The 18,666-nt window shown below is 35.1% G+C and overlaps 1 protein-coding gene across 2 annotated transcripts in view; it reads right to left on the bottom strand.

Annotated features, from left to right (window-relative positions):
* Positions 1-18,666, bottom strand: part of rsrc1 (arginine/serine-rich coiled-coil 1) — a 496,637-nt gene that overhangs the window by 73,882 nt on the left and 404,089 nt on the right. For both annotated transcript variants that reach the window (XM_051923328.1, XM_051923327.1), the window contains one exon: positions 6,807-6,875. In XM_051923328.1, the coding sequence (XP_051779288.1) occupies positions 6,807-6,875 (69 nt within the window). The remainder of the gene's footprint in view (positions 1-6,806; positions 6,876-18,666) is intronic.

Raw genomic sequence — 18,666 nt, 5'->3', positions numbered from 1 at the left:
GGGAGGCGAAGCTTGGCGTCCACACAGATTTGGCTGTAACACACGGAGTTTCAGGATCACTGGGTTAGAAAAGGGAAAGGTCTCTGAGTGATAATTAAATCTTCTCATACTGATTTTCTGCCAAATTTATTTCCCATGGGCATATAACTCTGATTCACTGCTTACAAGCTAGGCATAACTAATCATTTCAACATGGGGCAACAAAACTCAAGAAAAAAAAAAAAATCAACACACGTATGCAAGGAAAAAAAGACACATTTATCATCTTAAATCAATACTGTGAACATTGAATACAACACATATTTGTTAATGAAGGAAGCCAGCTCTGAATAATACTATGGGTAACACTGTCTCCAACTGATTGATTGATTTTTCTTCTTTGGATTTTTTTCAGTTGTTTGATTTCTGAAAACTGGATTAATTTCAAACTGTCATTTTAAACTAACTCTGTGAATACATGTGTGTACACATATATTCATTTTTAAGATGACACTACAAATTTACACTATAACACAAAAGGAAAATGCTTTTTACTAATTTAAATTGTTTTTATATATTTTTCATATTTTACTGAGGCTTAGCATCTCACATATGCAAAAGTATTTCTTGCAGTAATATACAGTATTGAGAGTATATGAGAGTGTGTGTGTATACATACATACATATATATATATATATATATATATATATATATATATATATATATATATATATATATGTATGTATATATATATATATATATATATATATCATACTGCAAAGCAATCATCGAAGTTCATTACAGTAAACTTACTACTTGTGAGGCAATTAGACAAAGAGAGTTTAAAACCTGGAAAAGTGGCCTAGGATTTAGAAGGGCTTAAGTGTATCTATTAGTCTGCTATCAAAAAGCAAGAAGACTAATTAGACTATGTAAGAAAACATAGCAGGTAATAATTCGTTGCTTTTGTTGATGACCAGCAGGTATAATGCTTTATAAATCAGTCTTAACTTTGCAGGACTACAGCGACCATTCATTAAGCTTAAAATGGGGTGTCCCAACCTTTTATGGACATTGTACAATTTAACATCACTCTTTATAAATTACTCCTCATTTTTATTCGTGGTGTAAGCAAAGTTTAAAATTAGGTGCAATCCACTTCTAAAAGAACATTAACATTTACCGTTATTCATTCAGTTTTGAAAAGCAATATTTTAGGAATTTAAAAAAAATGCTTATTATTATTATAGATGGATGGATATACTACGCATAACATTATATTATCTTAAACAAAAAACTCCTGGGAGTTGGTCAGATACCATAGACTAAGAAACACTGATTGAAGGAACATTCTAAATTAGAAAAATGCAACAATATAAACACTTTGAACATAAATTACAAAACAAATAAAAGTAACAGATTCCAGCATCCTAAAAAAAAACAAACAATGAGCAGCAACTACATTTACTACATTTTTTTTCCTGCGTCCTTCATGTGGCTTTGGGATCTGTAATAATTAAAACATTTAAAACCGTGTGAGGCATGGTCTCTAATCTGATACATGGGTCAGTTGCTTGTAGATTCTAATTTGTCCTCCATTTGTATTCATGACAGGAAAGCTCTAAATATTTAACAGCAGTCCAGCAGGAGAGTGTTTTGTTGGGCATAGAGGTCAAATAATTTGATTTCTAAGCAGATTACATTTAGCATCAATGTCCAATTTTAGTCCTTTTTGTAATGAAAATACAATAAAACTCACAGAACAAATAAATCTATTACTGGGAGGTTACTGCTATACTAACCTTTAAAAAAGAATGACCAATTTCTTACTTTGTATCCATTTTGCAGGGCTTAAATACAGTATAAAAAGAAAACAAGAAAATCTCAGGCCAGTTTAATTCTATTCAATGCTTTCTACAAGTATGGTTGAACTTTCACATTATCATTAAAAGGCTCTGATATGCTTTAGTTTCTGACATTTTAATCAGTATCTCTTTTGTAATGGTAACCTTTTTTGCCTTTTAAAAATTACAACAAAGACACTAATTTACAGTATATCTTTAAGTTTGCAAAAAAAAAAAAAAAAAAACAGTCATAAATCATTAAGTGAAAAGAACATGAAGCTCAGAATAATCAAAACTGACTAATGAATGTAGCACTAAAGATGCACATATATATTTTGACATATTTAGAAGTACACATTTTTAAACAAAAAGTGTTTAAAAAAACAAAGCAGTACTTGGTACTTTTCCAATAAACTTTCAGAGTGCTTTAAATATGAGCCTAGACACCGTCTCTGTGAGTTTTGCAAATTCTCCCTATGTCTGTTAGCATTCTATGTCTAAGATGTCTGTATTTTTGCCTATACCCCAAAGATCTATATGTTAGGATAATACCATCCTCTAAATACTCCTATATTGAGTGTTTCCTACTAAAGCCTGGCACTCCATCCAAGGTTGGTTTCTGCCTTGCACCCAAACAGGACTCTGTTCCTCCACTACCCCCAATATCTTGAATTGAAATAAGCAAAAACTGAATGAATGCCAGTGAGCACAACCACTTTGTGAAATCAGAAAAACATGCATTTCCATTTTATCTTGAATTAAAATATTACACAGCTGTAAATGTCATGGGTCGTTTTATATTATACTTTATTTTCCTTCTTCTTTTTGTTGTTATTAATGTTCATTTTGTATAGACTAAAAAAAACAAAAAAACAGGCCAATAAAAAAACAATGCAGTTTTGCACAGCGCCTCAATAGTGATTGACAACACAGCTAGTTAACACATGATTAGGTGTAAATGGCACACAAAGATGACAGGGTGAAATCCCAGTACATATTTAATGGCTAGATAATTCCTGAATAGCATTAGAGTTACAAATAGCACTTCTGACCTGCTGGACGTAGACTGTAATTAACAACTAGTTTTTTTTTCTGCCAAAAGATCGCTTTCTCTGTCTTTAAAACTGTTTATGGTCTTGTTTACCTTTCGGACCAAAGGTTAAGAAAATCATTATTTCTCTCATTAAAATAAATGGCAGTGACAGCAACGCAAGACTGCAGGCACATTTTAAAAGCTATTCAAGGTCTAAATCGTGGATAAGAGGCAGCCAAACAGTTTCAAACTCCTAAGAGGGGGATGTAAAAGCAGCTTGTCTTTCTTTTTTTCTTGAAAAGACAGCTTCTAAGTAAAAATTATTTTTTTTACATTTCAAAGAACAGCCAAGTAGAAAAGTGTAAACTTTTGGACTGCAATTTAAAAATATTTCTGACATTTACTATTTTTATTTTCAATAAAATGAGGAAACCTCAAATGTAATTTTAGATTTTTGATTTGTACTTCAAACTGACAGTTTAATTTAAAGCACTTTGACTTATTATCATTATTTGCTTTGTTTTTAACAGCATAATGTGTTTTTCAGGAGATGTATTATAACTTTGGAAGACTAAACGTTTGAGGTAGCACATATTTTTTTCATTTAACCACAACTGACTTGTACACAAAGGGCAATGCAAAGAAGCAGGTATTGATATGACTTGTGATCATCACATACCCAAGAATATGTTTTTTTTTTAAATTGCCCGTGAGAACTTTGAATTCAACTATCTGGTCTTGCTTCAGAATTATATTATCCTAGTATCTTTAAAAACTGTGTATGTTTATGATAAAAGCCTCCAAAAATTCCTTTAAGTTTAAAATTTATAGCTGGTTGTCGAATACAAAAAGCTCACATAGAGTGTAAGTTAAAACACAATATCCCTCACTATTGACTTTAATGGCTGTGAAAAATGTCTTATATGCTTTAGAGATCTAAAACTTAATCTCCCTTCCATCCAATTCTCGGTGGCAACTGGCTTTTACCGACAATGATGGCTTCAAATCTGGAAATAATGAGCATAAAAATGCATCTGAGCACACACAAGGGCACACCCACACTGAGGTAAGGAGAATGTATTTGTACACTGTCAAGCAAATGGGCTGTGAACATTCACCTTCAATTTTCCAACCAAAAAGCATAAATTGTGAGTTGTGCTTGGGGTTTAATGGCATTTTTAGTTAATGAATTCAACAAAAATCATCTGTCTATGCTCAAGCAGATTTTTCTTTCACTGAATTTGAGTAGTCGGGTGTTGCCTTTGTTAACCCATCCTGTTTCATTTTTTCTCCCTCTGATTCCAAATTGTAAGCACCTGATTAGTGCTCCTTTCTAAACTATTTTAGGTGATAGATGACCAACACTATAAACTGTCACTTTAAAAGCAAAAACAAGCCTCTACAACTATCCAAATGCAGGCTCGTCTGCAAATTTTTAATTGAAACTAAAAATGATAGTTCCAAGCTGACATAACTATATGAAACGTAAAACTCTGAGTCTAAGAACCAACTAGACATTCAACTGTTTCTCGGGAGTGCTACTATTATACTGGAAGAAAAAAAGCATCCAGTGGTGAGGATACTACTGAAGTGGGAGTGCATGAAAGGTTTCTACCTGAAGTTGAAAAAAATGTGTTAAAGGATAACAGGTAATACACCCCCCACCCCCCCCACCAAGCACATAGAAAGTTTAGCAATGACTGCAATTCTCTAATTTTATTGTGATTTTGAGCTCAAACAGATCCAGAAGAGATACAATTAAATGTGCAGTATGACATGAGTGACTTAGTGGTGAGATCTATGAGACTAGAAGAGGTTTTTTTCCCTCCCTCAATATCTTAAATCTAGCTTGGCTTCATCAAAAAAAAAACCTGACTCTCCTGTTCTTTGAAGTCTTGATGGAAATTTGGAGTGATGTGAAATGTAAGATAAAAAAAATTAAATGTAGAAAAATTAACCAACAAATGGGAAATAAAATACAATATATATTTTTCATGTGAACATTTAAAATCACTCAGTATACCTCAGTCAGCAAGTTTAAAATCACGATGCTTTAAAGAATTCTACTTTTGACCAATTGTTAAAACACCAAGCAGTCACTATTTTGTCTTTTTGGCCTCACTTAGTGCAACAACTTTGTCATAGATTTAACAGCAGATGGGAATTCAATTAACAATAAAGACAACTTAAACTGCTTCGACAAAGTTATTTCAAAGACTGATGTTTTCAGTTCTTATAAAAATAATGTTAATCAACACCAATTCACATACAATTATGAACATTGTTATGCTAAAACCATTTTTTTGGAAATACATTATCTAAAGCTGGGGTTCCCAACCATTTTGCCCCATTTACCCTAAGGTAACTTTTCAAAAGTAAATTTACACCCACCCTGTTTTGTTGAGTAATCCAAGTTGATATTTATACCATAATAAAGCAATCAATAATAGGGACATTTTAAAATACTGTTTTTCATATTTTTATTTTAAGTTCAATTAACAAAAATATTAATAATTAAATAATTCCATTCCACTTATTTAAAAAAATCTAATGATGAGTGGGTACCAGAATATAAGAACGAAACACACTGAATTGATGAGAATACATCAATTAGTGATATGCTTATTGTTGCTTTTCATGAATGATTTTAGATATTATTGACAAAGTTGTTGAAAGAGCAAGTCCCATGTTGTCTTTGGGAACTAATCAAGATCTTTGTAACTTCATAGTTTTTAGAACAATTTGTCACTGAGTAGGCAAAATTTACCCCCGGTTGGGGGAATGGACACCCAAGATTAAAGATTACAGATTAAGACATTTCTCAAAAAAATTGGCTGCTGAAGAATTACAGGTTTCAACAATTCTCAAAAAAATATTTTACTTTACACTGTAAATTCTGAATTGAAAGAAAGAACTTGTACAAACATTAGAATATAATGATGAAAAAAAGAACATTTAAGAAAAGTAGTAAAAAGAAACAATACTGACAGTACGAACAAAAAAAAGGCATGCAGCTCATAATAACCACAATATACTGCAATCTGTTAAGGAACTTCTGACAACAACGATAGAGATAGGTAGATGAACCTATCAACCATAAAGGTTAAAGACAATGACAGAATGGGGAAATTGGTCACCACCTCCATCATAAGTTCACTGCAGCCAGATGACAAAAGGTCAATCTCCCTGGGGAGAAAAGACAACAAGCCTGGTGATGTCAAGCTGCTATTTATTGGGAATCAAGAATTTTCTCTTACAAGTGCAAGGAACGAACAAAAGAGGAGTCAAGTGTGTGCGGTGGATGACAAGTTGAACAGCCAGCTTTTACAACTAAACCCACACACTGGGCAAATCTCAAAAAGGAGGAGCATTACCAACAGCAACGCATGAAACTGAGAACACAATACTCTGACATAAATTGGCCAATCAAAGATGAAGAATCTCCAAGGAAATTACTTTTAACTTGAAGTGGATATAAATAGAAGGAATGCATGCTTTAACATAAAAGATTATTTACACAGTATGCTGACACTCTGGTATTTATTACATGTGTCATTCAGAATTGAAATAATTAAATACTGAAAAGTGCAAATGCTGGCAGAGCGGGATATACAAAATCACTTATCAGATGCAGTGAAGGTCACAATTACCCAAAGTAAAGCAAGGCAACGAGCTAAGCATTAAAGAAAATTCTGCTAGCTACAGTCATAAAGTGGGGTCACAAGACTGTCAAGAAGTCACTGTGTATTGTGCAGCTGAAAAGGAGGAGATATATGAAATATAATGAAAAAAAAAGTATTATAACTAATACAATTTTACAATGCAGAATAATTAAATGAAGTATAATCAATTCAGTGCAATATAACAACATGCTGACACAGTATCACAACCATATGTTAGTCAAAAGTCCGCCTCCTTATTAATAACCTCATAATTAAAGCTTCTTTACCTTCTTCTTTCTTTTTCTTGGCCTCCTCCTCCTTCTTCTCTTTTGCTTTTAACACTTCATCTGTTCTGGCTAAAAGACAGAGATTAAACAGAATGAGATTCTGTGTTTCAATACTCTGGCTGCATTACACAAAAAAAGAATTGACACTTTTGCTCATTCTTACTGACAAAATGACGTGACAGCTTATTTTGGAAACATAAACAATCAAACAAACAAAACCTCTCTTCAAGGATTCTCCACAAATATTGCTGTTAGTTTAGATTGTATATGACCTAGATTTTTGTTCATGTTAATAATAAAACTTGTGTTTGTATTTAAGAAAATGTCTTGTTGCTATAAAACAAAATATATAACATTACTTATTTTACAAATTAATTTGTCTTAAAATTATAAATTGCAAACATGTACTATTTCCTTAAGAAAATATACAATTAAAACACACACACCAACGTTTTTCTGTTACTGGAATGCTTTCTATTAATCTTATTTCTAACAAAAGGCAGTTGTAGATACATTATTATAGATGTCACAAATAAGCACTGAGATATTATTGGTCATTTCAGAATTTCACCATATATCCTGTCAGTTAAGATGTACAATGACACACAGACCAGGACCATATACGACAAGATACAAATTGGAATTTAAAAAACATAGATATTTAAGAAACAATGAACAAATATGAAAGTTAACATAAAAGTGTGCACATTATTATCAACTAAATTGTTAGAAAATTAGTTTCTTAAAAATAAACTTAAAGTAAGAATTGTATATATTCATTCTCTTATGGTACAGTAGACTCATTAATTACAGGGATTAGGTTTCTTGGATGCAGATAAAAATGTCCCATTTCTTGTACTACAACATCTCTGATAATTTCTGTCAATAAGTAAACACAATCTCATTTAAAATCTCAATCCCAAAACAGGTCCTTTAATGACAGCTTTAAAGTCTATTACATCTTTCACAACCCTCTAAAATGTACAGCATACCAGTACTAATCTTTAATGTGTAAATTATTAGGAAATATTTTTCTTATCCACATTTCCACCCGTAAGTGTGATGAAGGAAGCACTGATATTGCTATTTTATGGGGTGAAATATTATAGAGATCACCATATTGTTTAATCCTTAAAACAAATAGAATCAACAGCTAACCAAAAATTTAAGCTCAAAAAATATTGCATCTTTTAATGACTTTCATTTAAACAGAAAAAACCTTAAATAACTTAACTAAGAATGACTCAATACAATAAAAACATAGGAAAAAACTAGACTCAGACTAGAGAGGGAGGAAAAGGTTGAATTGAAAGATTCAAAGTGTGGCTGTAGGTACTGACTCACCGCTTGGTTTGAGCAGTAGGCACTTACCAATATACTTTAGATATTGGTACTTGCCAAGTTTTTCACCAATATTACATTATAGGGTTGCCAACAGTTTACGAAGTGTTCACTGACAAGTACTCTAAAGCACAACTGTGATGTCTGCAAATGACATACAGTTTGTACATACTTGTAAGACACACTGAAACATTTAATTTAATTATGTACAAATATTATAAATATTCTGTTTCTATGTTGACTGTGTGTTTAACTCTAACTTTAGAAAAAAAAAAAAGTTAAAGTTCAGCAATCACTTTGAACTGCTTTGGACATGGCCTCTATTTTGTTTATCTTCTCAGTTCTCTGCTGTGGCACTTGGTATCACTTCTTCTCCAGTCCATGAAAAGTGACATCAGAGATATTGTTGCCCTGGGACGTATAGCTGAAAGGATTTAGTTTACTTACCACACTGGTACATGCACTTATGATGCTGCACAATGCGTAAGAATGGGAGGCAGGCTAGTTGGCCTAGTTTCACAGAGCTGTGGACTTTGACTGTTGTAACTGACAGAGAACCACCCAGAGGTATGCTGTATATTTGTATCCATGAATGCTGACAACTGTTATTTTTGTTTTCTTCCCCTAGTCTAAATTATTATGTTAATAGTTTTTGTTTTTCCTTACATTAATAATTAAAATAAACCATTTTCATTTGCATTTAACATAATTTTTGTGTTTAAGTATTACTAGGGTGTTACCGTGTTAGCCATTATGAATGTAGAGAAAAGCCAAGCAAAATGACACCTTTTATTGGATAACTAAAAAGATTACAATATGCAAGCTTTCGAGGCAATTCAGGCCCCTTCTTCAGGCAAAAAATTCTGTTGGGTTTAATAATTTATTATTAGTGTATTACAGTTATAAATATGTGTACACTATGAGCCTGTACTCAATGAAGAGCACTAAACAAAACAAAAATATTGAAAATACAAATATACGTAAATATATCTCCACACATCATATAGTCACACACATTACTTTATATATTTGACAAGTTTTGTAGATGAAAATCAATTACTTTAAAACTGAAAGAATTTTTAAAAATAAAGGAGTTAAAAATGATTAAAAATATACAACAAAGTATAGAGGGACTATCAATACACTCTGTGAATTAATTAAATTTCTGTTCTAGCACATCATTTATTCTTAAGCATTAATGTCTCAAAGGAGTCATTTCCCTTTATTACTATCTTACTGCTTGATGAGTGAACCATGTGAAAATGAGCCTATAATAACATTATTCTTGATGACTTTAAACTTTTAAGGAGTAACGAAAGCCACAGTATAAGACCTAACTCTTATCCAACTAACTTTAAACGTTTCAAAGCAGGAAAAGTGCAAATCAAATGATGCATCTTAATATATCAACATATTTAAATAATTTCTTACGTAAAAGAAGCATAACTGTTAAAGAAAACTTTATTTAAAAACACTGGCAAAACATACTAGTTTTTCAAATTAGTGTACTTTTTTGCCAATGATGTTTAATAGATTTGCATTGTTGGCAAGGAGATGTATTAAGCTGCATTTAAATGGTGCCTCAGACTAGTTACCTCGACAGCACGGACGTGAGAAAGGCGTCATGGAGGAATGGTGGAAAGATATAAAAATACCTACACAGAGAGATGGCAATAAGCGATTTCGAGAAGCCCTGTCACATTATATCATGTTCATAGAGATTTTCAGATGCAGACTTCATTAGTGAGTCAGAAGTAGTTGCTGTGCAGTCCTCTGACCAGCAGTCATCTAATCTAACATACCCATTGACACAGTTTCCAACCTGACTGTGACTCGCTCTGACAAAATCAAAAAGTTTTCATTTTGTCTAAAGTTCAAAGCCAATAAGCACTCAGGCAATTAAATCAGAAACTATATTTGTCAAGTTTGGTATTACCCCCCAACTACAAGTAGTGTAATGTGCCATCGGCTTTAGTTGGAACAAATTATATAGGTCCCTGATAGATAATATGAGGAACAAGGTGCATAGGATCTGCTCAAGATGCCAGATTCTTTAATTAATATTATTGGCTCAGGATTTCAGGGATACCTAGTATCAGTGTAGTGGAGGTTCAGTTTGAGATTATGACCCCAGAAGGTTGTTCAGTAAGTACCCCAAGAATGGGGTTTAGCAGCCTCTTTTGCTTTGTGACATAGTGCATTATTATGCTGGAAGTAGCTATTAGAAGATGGGTAAATTGCAGCCATGAAGAAATGTACTGTACATGGTCAGAAACAACACTCATACTGATCTTGGCAATAAAGCGATGACTGATCGGTATTAACAGGCTGAAAGTCTGCCAAAACAATATTCCCCACATCATTACACCACCACCACCAGCCTGAACTGTGTGATAGGTGCCTAACAGGACAACAGCTTGAAACATAACTTAACAACTATGCAGTAGCCATATCTCCAACTGTTTATTTGTTCTATGATTTAACTTCATAGTACATTGAGGCTGGTTATGGTTCCTGGACCAGGCAGGCCTCTTTTTCTTATTTTGTAATTTTAGGAAAGCTGCTGCTAGACGTTTTCTCTTCACAGTTGAAAGTGACACTTGCTTACTTCAACTGCTGCCCTGGGAGTTGCCTATCATTCAAGTTGTTGACTCTCTGAAACTTGCCTTCTGAGTCCATGGTGGTTGCCAGACCTATTCCTGTCAGAGATTCCTCCAGATTTTCAATTTACATTTGATGGTGTAGGAAACTGTACTCACTGAAAACTCTTTGCAGTTTCTCTAAATTTCAATGAAGCTACACTTCTTTACATGCTTTTTTTGGTTTACAGTGATGACTACTGCACTGTGGCAGTGCAGGTCAGCTCCACTCTCCCTGTAGCATTCAGGAGCCTCTTGAACCGGCTGCCGCCGATAACGTACCCGAGGGATGAGCCTACCAGATGAAGTCACAACACGCAAAGTAAGGGGTAGGTGCATAAAAATGCTTTCATTAAAACAATTCAAAATCAATTAGTGTTGGAATAAATAGTGCAGTGGTGAAAAATTTACAATAAATATCCATAAAAATGAATGATGGAAGAGGGTAAAAACAGTTCTAATAAATAAATCCATTAAAAACACAGGGGTTAAAAGACAGAGACAGTCCACCAAACCTTGTGATCCAAATACCGCCCTTTTAAAGTTGGCGCCTCCAGCCCTTTATCCCGTTTAAATCTTAGCTTTAGATGTAGTATGTCACGCTCTTTTTAAATGAAATAAATAAGAACATATGTTAATACTAATCTGCTAAATCCATGAACTATTGAACCTACTTCATCTATTACTGGATCTTGGTGGGCTCAAACCTATCCTGGTGGTACTGGTCACATATGCCAGTTCATTCCAAAACAAACCTACAAACACATCTGAAATTGCAAATCACTTATTTTTTTTGTCAGAGACAACATACAAACTTTATAAAGAGGCTGACTTCCCAGAAATTGAAACCAAATTCTGAGGCAAAAGTGCTTACCCAGTCCATAACTGAGTTGCTCCATTAACCTCTATGTCCTTTCACAAATCTATGTCTTGTAGCTCACTTTCATTTACCTGATATTTACTGTATTTTCAGGTCCTTGCTGCTGACATGCATCAGTTTCCCCTTCCATACATGGAACTATATTGTACAATTATTTGGAAAATCTTTTCTTAATTTTATTTTCTTCCTTTTTAGTATTTGATACTCTACCTATATGGATGCTATATGTATATTAATCAATTTTACTATGCACAGTATTGTGTAATGAATTTTAGAAAGAGCATTAAACCTATCACATAGAACCACAAGGTTTACACTAATGATTTCACCTCAGGTTGTCTCACTGCATTGGGTACAAATGACAATAATCTTGATTTGAGCACATTCCTCTTATTAGTAGTTTGTTTATCCTGCTGGTAACTAATTTACAGTCTAGCATTACAAGTCACCACATACAGTGGGGCAAAAAAGTATTTAGTCAGGCACTAATTGTGCAAATTCTCCCACTTAAAAAGATGAGAGAGGCCTGTAATTTTCACCATAGGTATACCTCAACTATGAGAGACAAAATGAGAAACAAAATCCAGAAAAATCACATTGTCTGATTTTTAAAGAATTTATTTGCAAATTATGGTGGAAAATAAGTATTTGGTCACCTACAAACAAGCAAGATTTCTGGCTCTCACAGACCTGTAACTTCTTCTGTAAGAGGCTCCTCTGTCCTCCACTCGTTACCTGTATTAATGGCACCTGTATGAACTCGTTATCAATATAAAAGACACCTGTCCACAACCTCAAACAGTCACACTCCAAACTCCACTATGGCCAAGACCAAAGAGCTGTCAAAGGACACCAGAAACAAAATTATAGACCTGCACCAGGCTGGGAAGACTGAATCTGCAATAGGTAAGCAGCTTGGTGTGAAGAAATCAACTGTGGGAGCAATTATTAGAAAATGGAAGACATACAAGACCACTGATAATCTCCCTCGATCTGGGGCTCCACGCAAGATCTCACCCCGTGGGTTCAAAATGATCACAAGAACGGTGAGCAAAAATCCCAGAACCACATGGGGGGACCTAGTGAATGACTTGCCGAGAGCTGGGACCAAAGTAACAAAGGCTACCATCAGTAACACACTACGCCGCCAGGGACTCAAATCCTGCAGTGCCAGACATATCCCCCTGCTTAAGCCAGTACATGTGCAGGCCCGTCTGAAGTTTGCTAGAGAGCATTTGGATGATCCAGAAGAGGATTTGGAGAATGTCATATGGTCAGATGAAAAAAACTCTACTCGTCGTGTTTGGAGGTGAAAGAATGCTGAGTTGCATCCAAAGAACACCATACCTACTGTAAAGCATGGGGGTGGAAACATCATGCTTTGGGGCTGTTTTTCTGCAAAGGGACCAGGACGACTGATCCGTGTAAAGGAAAGAATGAATGGGGCCATGTATCGTCAGATTTTCAGTGAAAACCTCCTTCCATCAGCAAGGGCATTGAAGATGAAACGTGGCTGTGTCTTTCAGCATGACAATGATCTCAAACACACCGCCTGGGTAATGAAGGAGTGGCTTCGTAAGAAGCATTTCAAGGTCATGGAGTGGCCTAGCCAGTCTCCAGATCTCAACCCCATAGAAAATCTTTGGAGGGAGTTGAAAGTCTGTGTTGCCCAGCGACAGCCCCAAAACATCACTGCTCTAGAGGAGATCTGCATGGAGGAATGGGCCAAAATACCATGTGTGAAAACCTTGTGAAGACTTACAGAAAACGTATGACCTCTGTCATTGCCAACAAAGGGTATATAACAAAGTATTGAGATGAACTTTTGTTATTGACCAAATACTTTTTTCCACCATAATTTGCAAATAAATTCTTCAAAAATCAGACAATGTGATTTTCTGGATTTTTTTTTCTCATTTTGTCTCTCATAGTTGAGTTATACCTATGACGAAAATTACAAGCCTCTCTCATCTTTTTAAGTGGGAGAACTTGCACAATTGGTGGCTGACTAAATACTTTTTTGCCCCACTGTATGCCTGCACCTTCTCAACTCACAATTAATTCACTGGTTGGTACTGTATTCAAGAGTGTTATGATTTCTTCTAAAGCCTTTGCTGACAGTTCAAAAAAGTCTGCTATGCGAGTTCATTATTGCTAATATCCATAAAATCCATATTTTAATTATAAAAATACCAGTAATGAAAAAGAATCAGAAAAAGAATCATATAATTACATCCTGATAATTGTTATAGTTTTTAAAGATTGGTTAAAAAGGGTGCTTAAACTAAGTTTAAATTACTTCCAGAATACATTATGGCACTATCTGTTTCATCCTCAAAATAGCTACAAAGTAATCGAGCACAGGAAACAAAGCACATAAAATGTGTTAAGATTGTTGAAGGAATAAAAGTTGACTGATGGACAAATAGGTTTACGTGGCATTCCATTTAAATGATCATTTACATAAGGCCCTAAATGGAAACAAAAACCATAGGGGAGGGAACTGAGACGATGCTGCAAGCAGAATCTAATAACTGACCACATCATCTTAATGAGTAGTGTGATGAGTGAGATAATGTAATGCTTTCTGCTAAACATTACGTATTACCTTTAGGACCAACATGCTGTATTTAGGCCCACGTCACCCAGCACAATTTTAAATGTCAAACAAAAATGATTCTGGATAAAACATGTAACTAACACCAAAAACATGAAAACAATAAATTCTTAAGAATGTACATGCTTAAAAGATGCTGAAAGTTTTTTTTCTGTGATTGCGATTTTTACTAATGCTTTCAATTCACATAAAAATACAGTAGACATGTTAAGATTAAATACCCATGTTACATCCTAGGAGAAATTTATTGAATTAGGTAATAAAAACAAACTATTAGAAATGGTAAATACTTTTACTTCATTTACACTTCATTCTTTCTCTGCTAGAAGGACAAGTATAATAGAAATTCCATGGAAATCCAATTTTGATTATATGTGTAATTGTAGATATACCCCTTGAGTCATGTAAAATGCTAGGCTAATGTTTCATTCAAATTATCCCGCTCCAAACCACATTCTACTCCTTACAACCATCTTCAAAATGTATTAGCAGAGCTCATTAGAGTGAAATTTAATAATGCAAACATCAGGTGGATTTCAAGAACCTCCATTATCAATAGAAGATGGATGACTTATATATAGCTCTTGGGCCAACTGGGCACAATTTAGATTCAATAAACTAGCAAGCCTGAATTTGATTTATCTATTACAGTATGGTAGTTTGGTCTTTCTTAGTGATTTCCTATTACTCTTTAAAAAGAACAATTCATTGGTATTTTACAAAAGCCAAGGAGGTCAGCGAGCAGAAATTATATTACAGACAAATGTGAGACATGTTATTAAAGTGCAGTATGCTATGAATACAACATTATTCATAGATACATATTTCTGCTTAATAACATTTTAAAAGCCTAACTTCTATTCTGTCAGTGTTTTTCAAGGAAACAATAACACAATTTAAAAAAAAAATCTTTCTTATTTAATTGTATTTACTACAAGCTGAAATAACATTGTAATCATACCTGATTGTTAAAAATATGGACCTTCTATTATTTAGGTTTACAAAACAGTTTATTTTAATAAATACAGCATTAATAAATCTCAAATTCAGTTATTTAATTGTGATAAAAGTGCTGTAACCCACACATGAAAAATATATCTGTTCATGCACATGCTTCTAAAAAGTGCTTCTAAAAGGACAAATAGATTCAGAACAAATAAAAACTAAGTGGTACTTCAGTTCCCTGGGAATCCAGGTAAATTTCATGTACAGTACACCTATGATCATTTTAAAGAAATATTCTACAAAAACTGATAGCTTTGTTAGTCTAAGTCAGCGTTTCTCAACCTTTAAGTATTTGCGACACGAGTTTTCATAACAGTTTTAATCGTGACCCCCTAATGTTTTTTTGAAACCCTAATAAAATGTATTCCTATATTTTTTGCTGCCGATACATCGCTACAAGTTAAAAATTTTCCTACGAATAGTGAAATTGCGCCACATATGGCAACATTCGCGCCCCCTTTTTTGTTACACAGTTTGAGAACCTCTGGTCTAAGTAAAATATAACAGTGTTAAGATTGTAAAATAATAATAATAAAATACATTGAAAAAAACTATATACAGTGGAACCTCGAGATACGATCACCTCTGTATACGAGAAATTCAAAATACGAGGAAAGTATGAGCGAAAATTTCTGATCTAAATGCGAGCATTGGCTCGCGTAACGAGCCAGGCTGTGGGTATAGCTCTCAGCTTAGCGAGGGAGCGTGGTAGCAGTTGCGAGCCGCGGTCTGCGGTGTCTGCGTTTCTCACTTAAGTGCACAGGTGGGAAACTGCCCACATCCATGATTGTTCCTGTGGCTGATGGGCTGCAGCTGCCATGTCCTCCCTGCATATATAGAGAAGCGCGAGCCGGTTAAGGGGGAGAAGAAGTAAGAGAGAGAGAGAGAGAGAGAGAGGGCAGGCAGGCAGGCGGGCGGGCAGGAAGGAGAGCAGGCTCGCGTGTAGCTGAACAGGCGAGCCAAACAGCTGAAGCAGGACGGTGTAGAGAAGGTCAGCTGCATTAAGAGTGTCTCGCCTGTTGCAGAGCCCGCAGGTGAGACGCTAACAGAGAAGAAGCACCGGGGATTGTCGTCTGTTTTTTAAAGACTGCATCCTTTTGACGTTTTAACCTCGTGTTAAAGGATTGTTATTCTTGTGTATTTTAAACCTCCACTTCACAACTGTTTTAAGGATTATTTATTTAAACATTTATTGAATGCTCTACTGCACTTTGGACACCTGTTTTGATTCTTTTAATAATCAGTTATATTATTTACCCAGTGTTATTTATTAAAGGTAGACTACAGTATATATAATTTATCAGTGTTATTTGTTAGGAAAATTGATTTTTATGTTAATATATTTGGGGTGCGGAACGGATTAACTGGATTTCCATTATTTTCAATGGGGAAGTTTGTTCTAGATACGAGAAATTCGCTATACAAGCTCAGTGCTGGAACGAATTAAACTCGGATCTAGATGTTCCACTGTATATATATCATATTGTCACAAATGTGGGATTAAGAGACAGTTTACAGGCCCAAATAAGTGTGATTATCTACCGGACCAGGAGTTGGTGCGGTCAGGTAACATTTTCTCTCATTCCTCTTCTGCAGACCATCAGACAGTCCTACCTGATGTTCCTGATCTTACTCAATATATATCACTGCAAAGAAATGCTCACTGCATTAATGCACTTGTATGGGTTACAGCCTGATCTGGAGTAATAGTGGGTTGAGAACTTTGCTGCTATCCATGATGAATTCTTCAAAACTGCACCAATTTGTTCGAATAGATAACAGTTCAAATGCATGCCAGTTATATTTTCAGTATCACATGAAATTAGCAATGGGTAAACGAGAAGAAAAAGTGTTACAAAGATAATGAGAATAAAACAGTATTTCATAAGAAAAGTGCTTATATACCTGTTAAAAACTGTAGTTAGTATAGCTTGTTTTTAATAATGAGTTAACCTACTATTCTGTTGTGAAATTACTTCTCTGGAAGTTAGATACTGAATACGTAAAACAAGATTTTAGCTCTACAAAATTAACATTTCACATATTATTGTACACTGGCACTGTGAGTGCTGTGCAGAGTAAAGGCAGAACCTCTATGTTTTTCCCCTATTCGATTCTGGGGTTCATCGGGGTGTGTTTTGCTCCATCCCTGTTCAATGATTGCATGGACTGGGTGCTGGGCAAGGTCATGGGGCCCAGTGGCTGTGAGGCATCTATTGGTGAAGAGAGATTCACTGATCTTGACTTTGCTGACGATGCTGTGATCTTCACTGAGTCAATGGAGTCTCTGATCAGAGCTCTTGAGAGACTCAGTGAGTAGTCTGAGTGTCTGGGCTTGCAAGTGTCCTGGATAAAAAACCAAGATCCAGGACTTTAATGACCTCTAGAGCACAGCCATCAGTAGTGTGTCGTTTTGTGGAGAAACTATCGACTGCATTGAGAGGTTTACTTACCATGGTAATAACATTCATGTCTCTGGTGCCTCTTCCAATGAAGTCAGTAGATGGACTGGGAGAGCAAGGGGGGTCATGAGGTTGCTGGAAAGGGGTATGTCGCACTCCCAATATCTTTGCAAAAAGGCAAGGTCCAAGTCATTAGAGTCCTGGTACTTCCTGTTTTGCTATATGGTTGCGAGACAAGTTCATTATCCAGTGACTTGAGACAAAGACGGACACTCCTTCAGTACTGTGTTTCTTTGGAGAATCCTTCGGTACCATTGGTTTGACTTTATGTTGGACGAATGGTTGCTCACGGAGTCCCGAATGAGGAATGTTACCTGCATTGTGAGGGAGCATCAGTTACAGCACTATGGCCATGTGGTATAATTCTGCGAGGGAGCTCGCAGGAATCTCATTGTTGAGGACCTGAGTGGCTAGACCAGACCAAGGGGACACCCACACAGCACCTGGCTATGGCAGCTAGACGGTCATTTCCAGAGGGTGGGACTGGCCCACGTGTCTGCCTGGAGGATTGCCAATGGGGACTGTTTCGTCATGTGGTATATATATATATATATATAATATATATATATTATATATATATATATACACACACATACATACATATACATATATATACATATACATATATACAGTAATCCCTCCTCCATTGCGGGGGTTGCGTTCCAGAGCCACCCGCGAAATAAGAAAATCCGCGAAGTAGAAACCATATGTTTATATGGTTATTTTTATATTGTCATGCTTGGGTCACAGATTTACGCAGAAACACAGGAGGTTGTAGAGAGACAGGAATGTTATTCAAACACTGCAAACAAACATTTGTCTCTTTTTCAAAAGTTTAAACTGTGCTCCATGACAAGACAGAGATGACAGTTCTGTACTCACAATTAAAAGAATGCAAACATATCTTCCTCTTCAA

Source organism: Erpetoichthys calabaricus, chromosome 2, assembly GCF_900747795.2.
Source record: "Erpetoichthys calabaricus chromosome 2, fErpCal1.3, whole genome shotgun sequence".
Classification (NCBI taxonomy): domain Eukaryota; kingdom Metazoa; phylum Chordata; class Cladistia; order Polypteriformes; family Polypteridae; genus Erpetoichthys; species Erpetoichthys calabaricus.
Note: the sequence above shows the minus strand (reverse complement) of the source record. Positions and strands in the feature narration are given on the sequence as shown.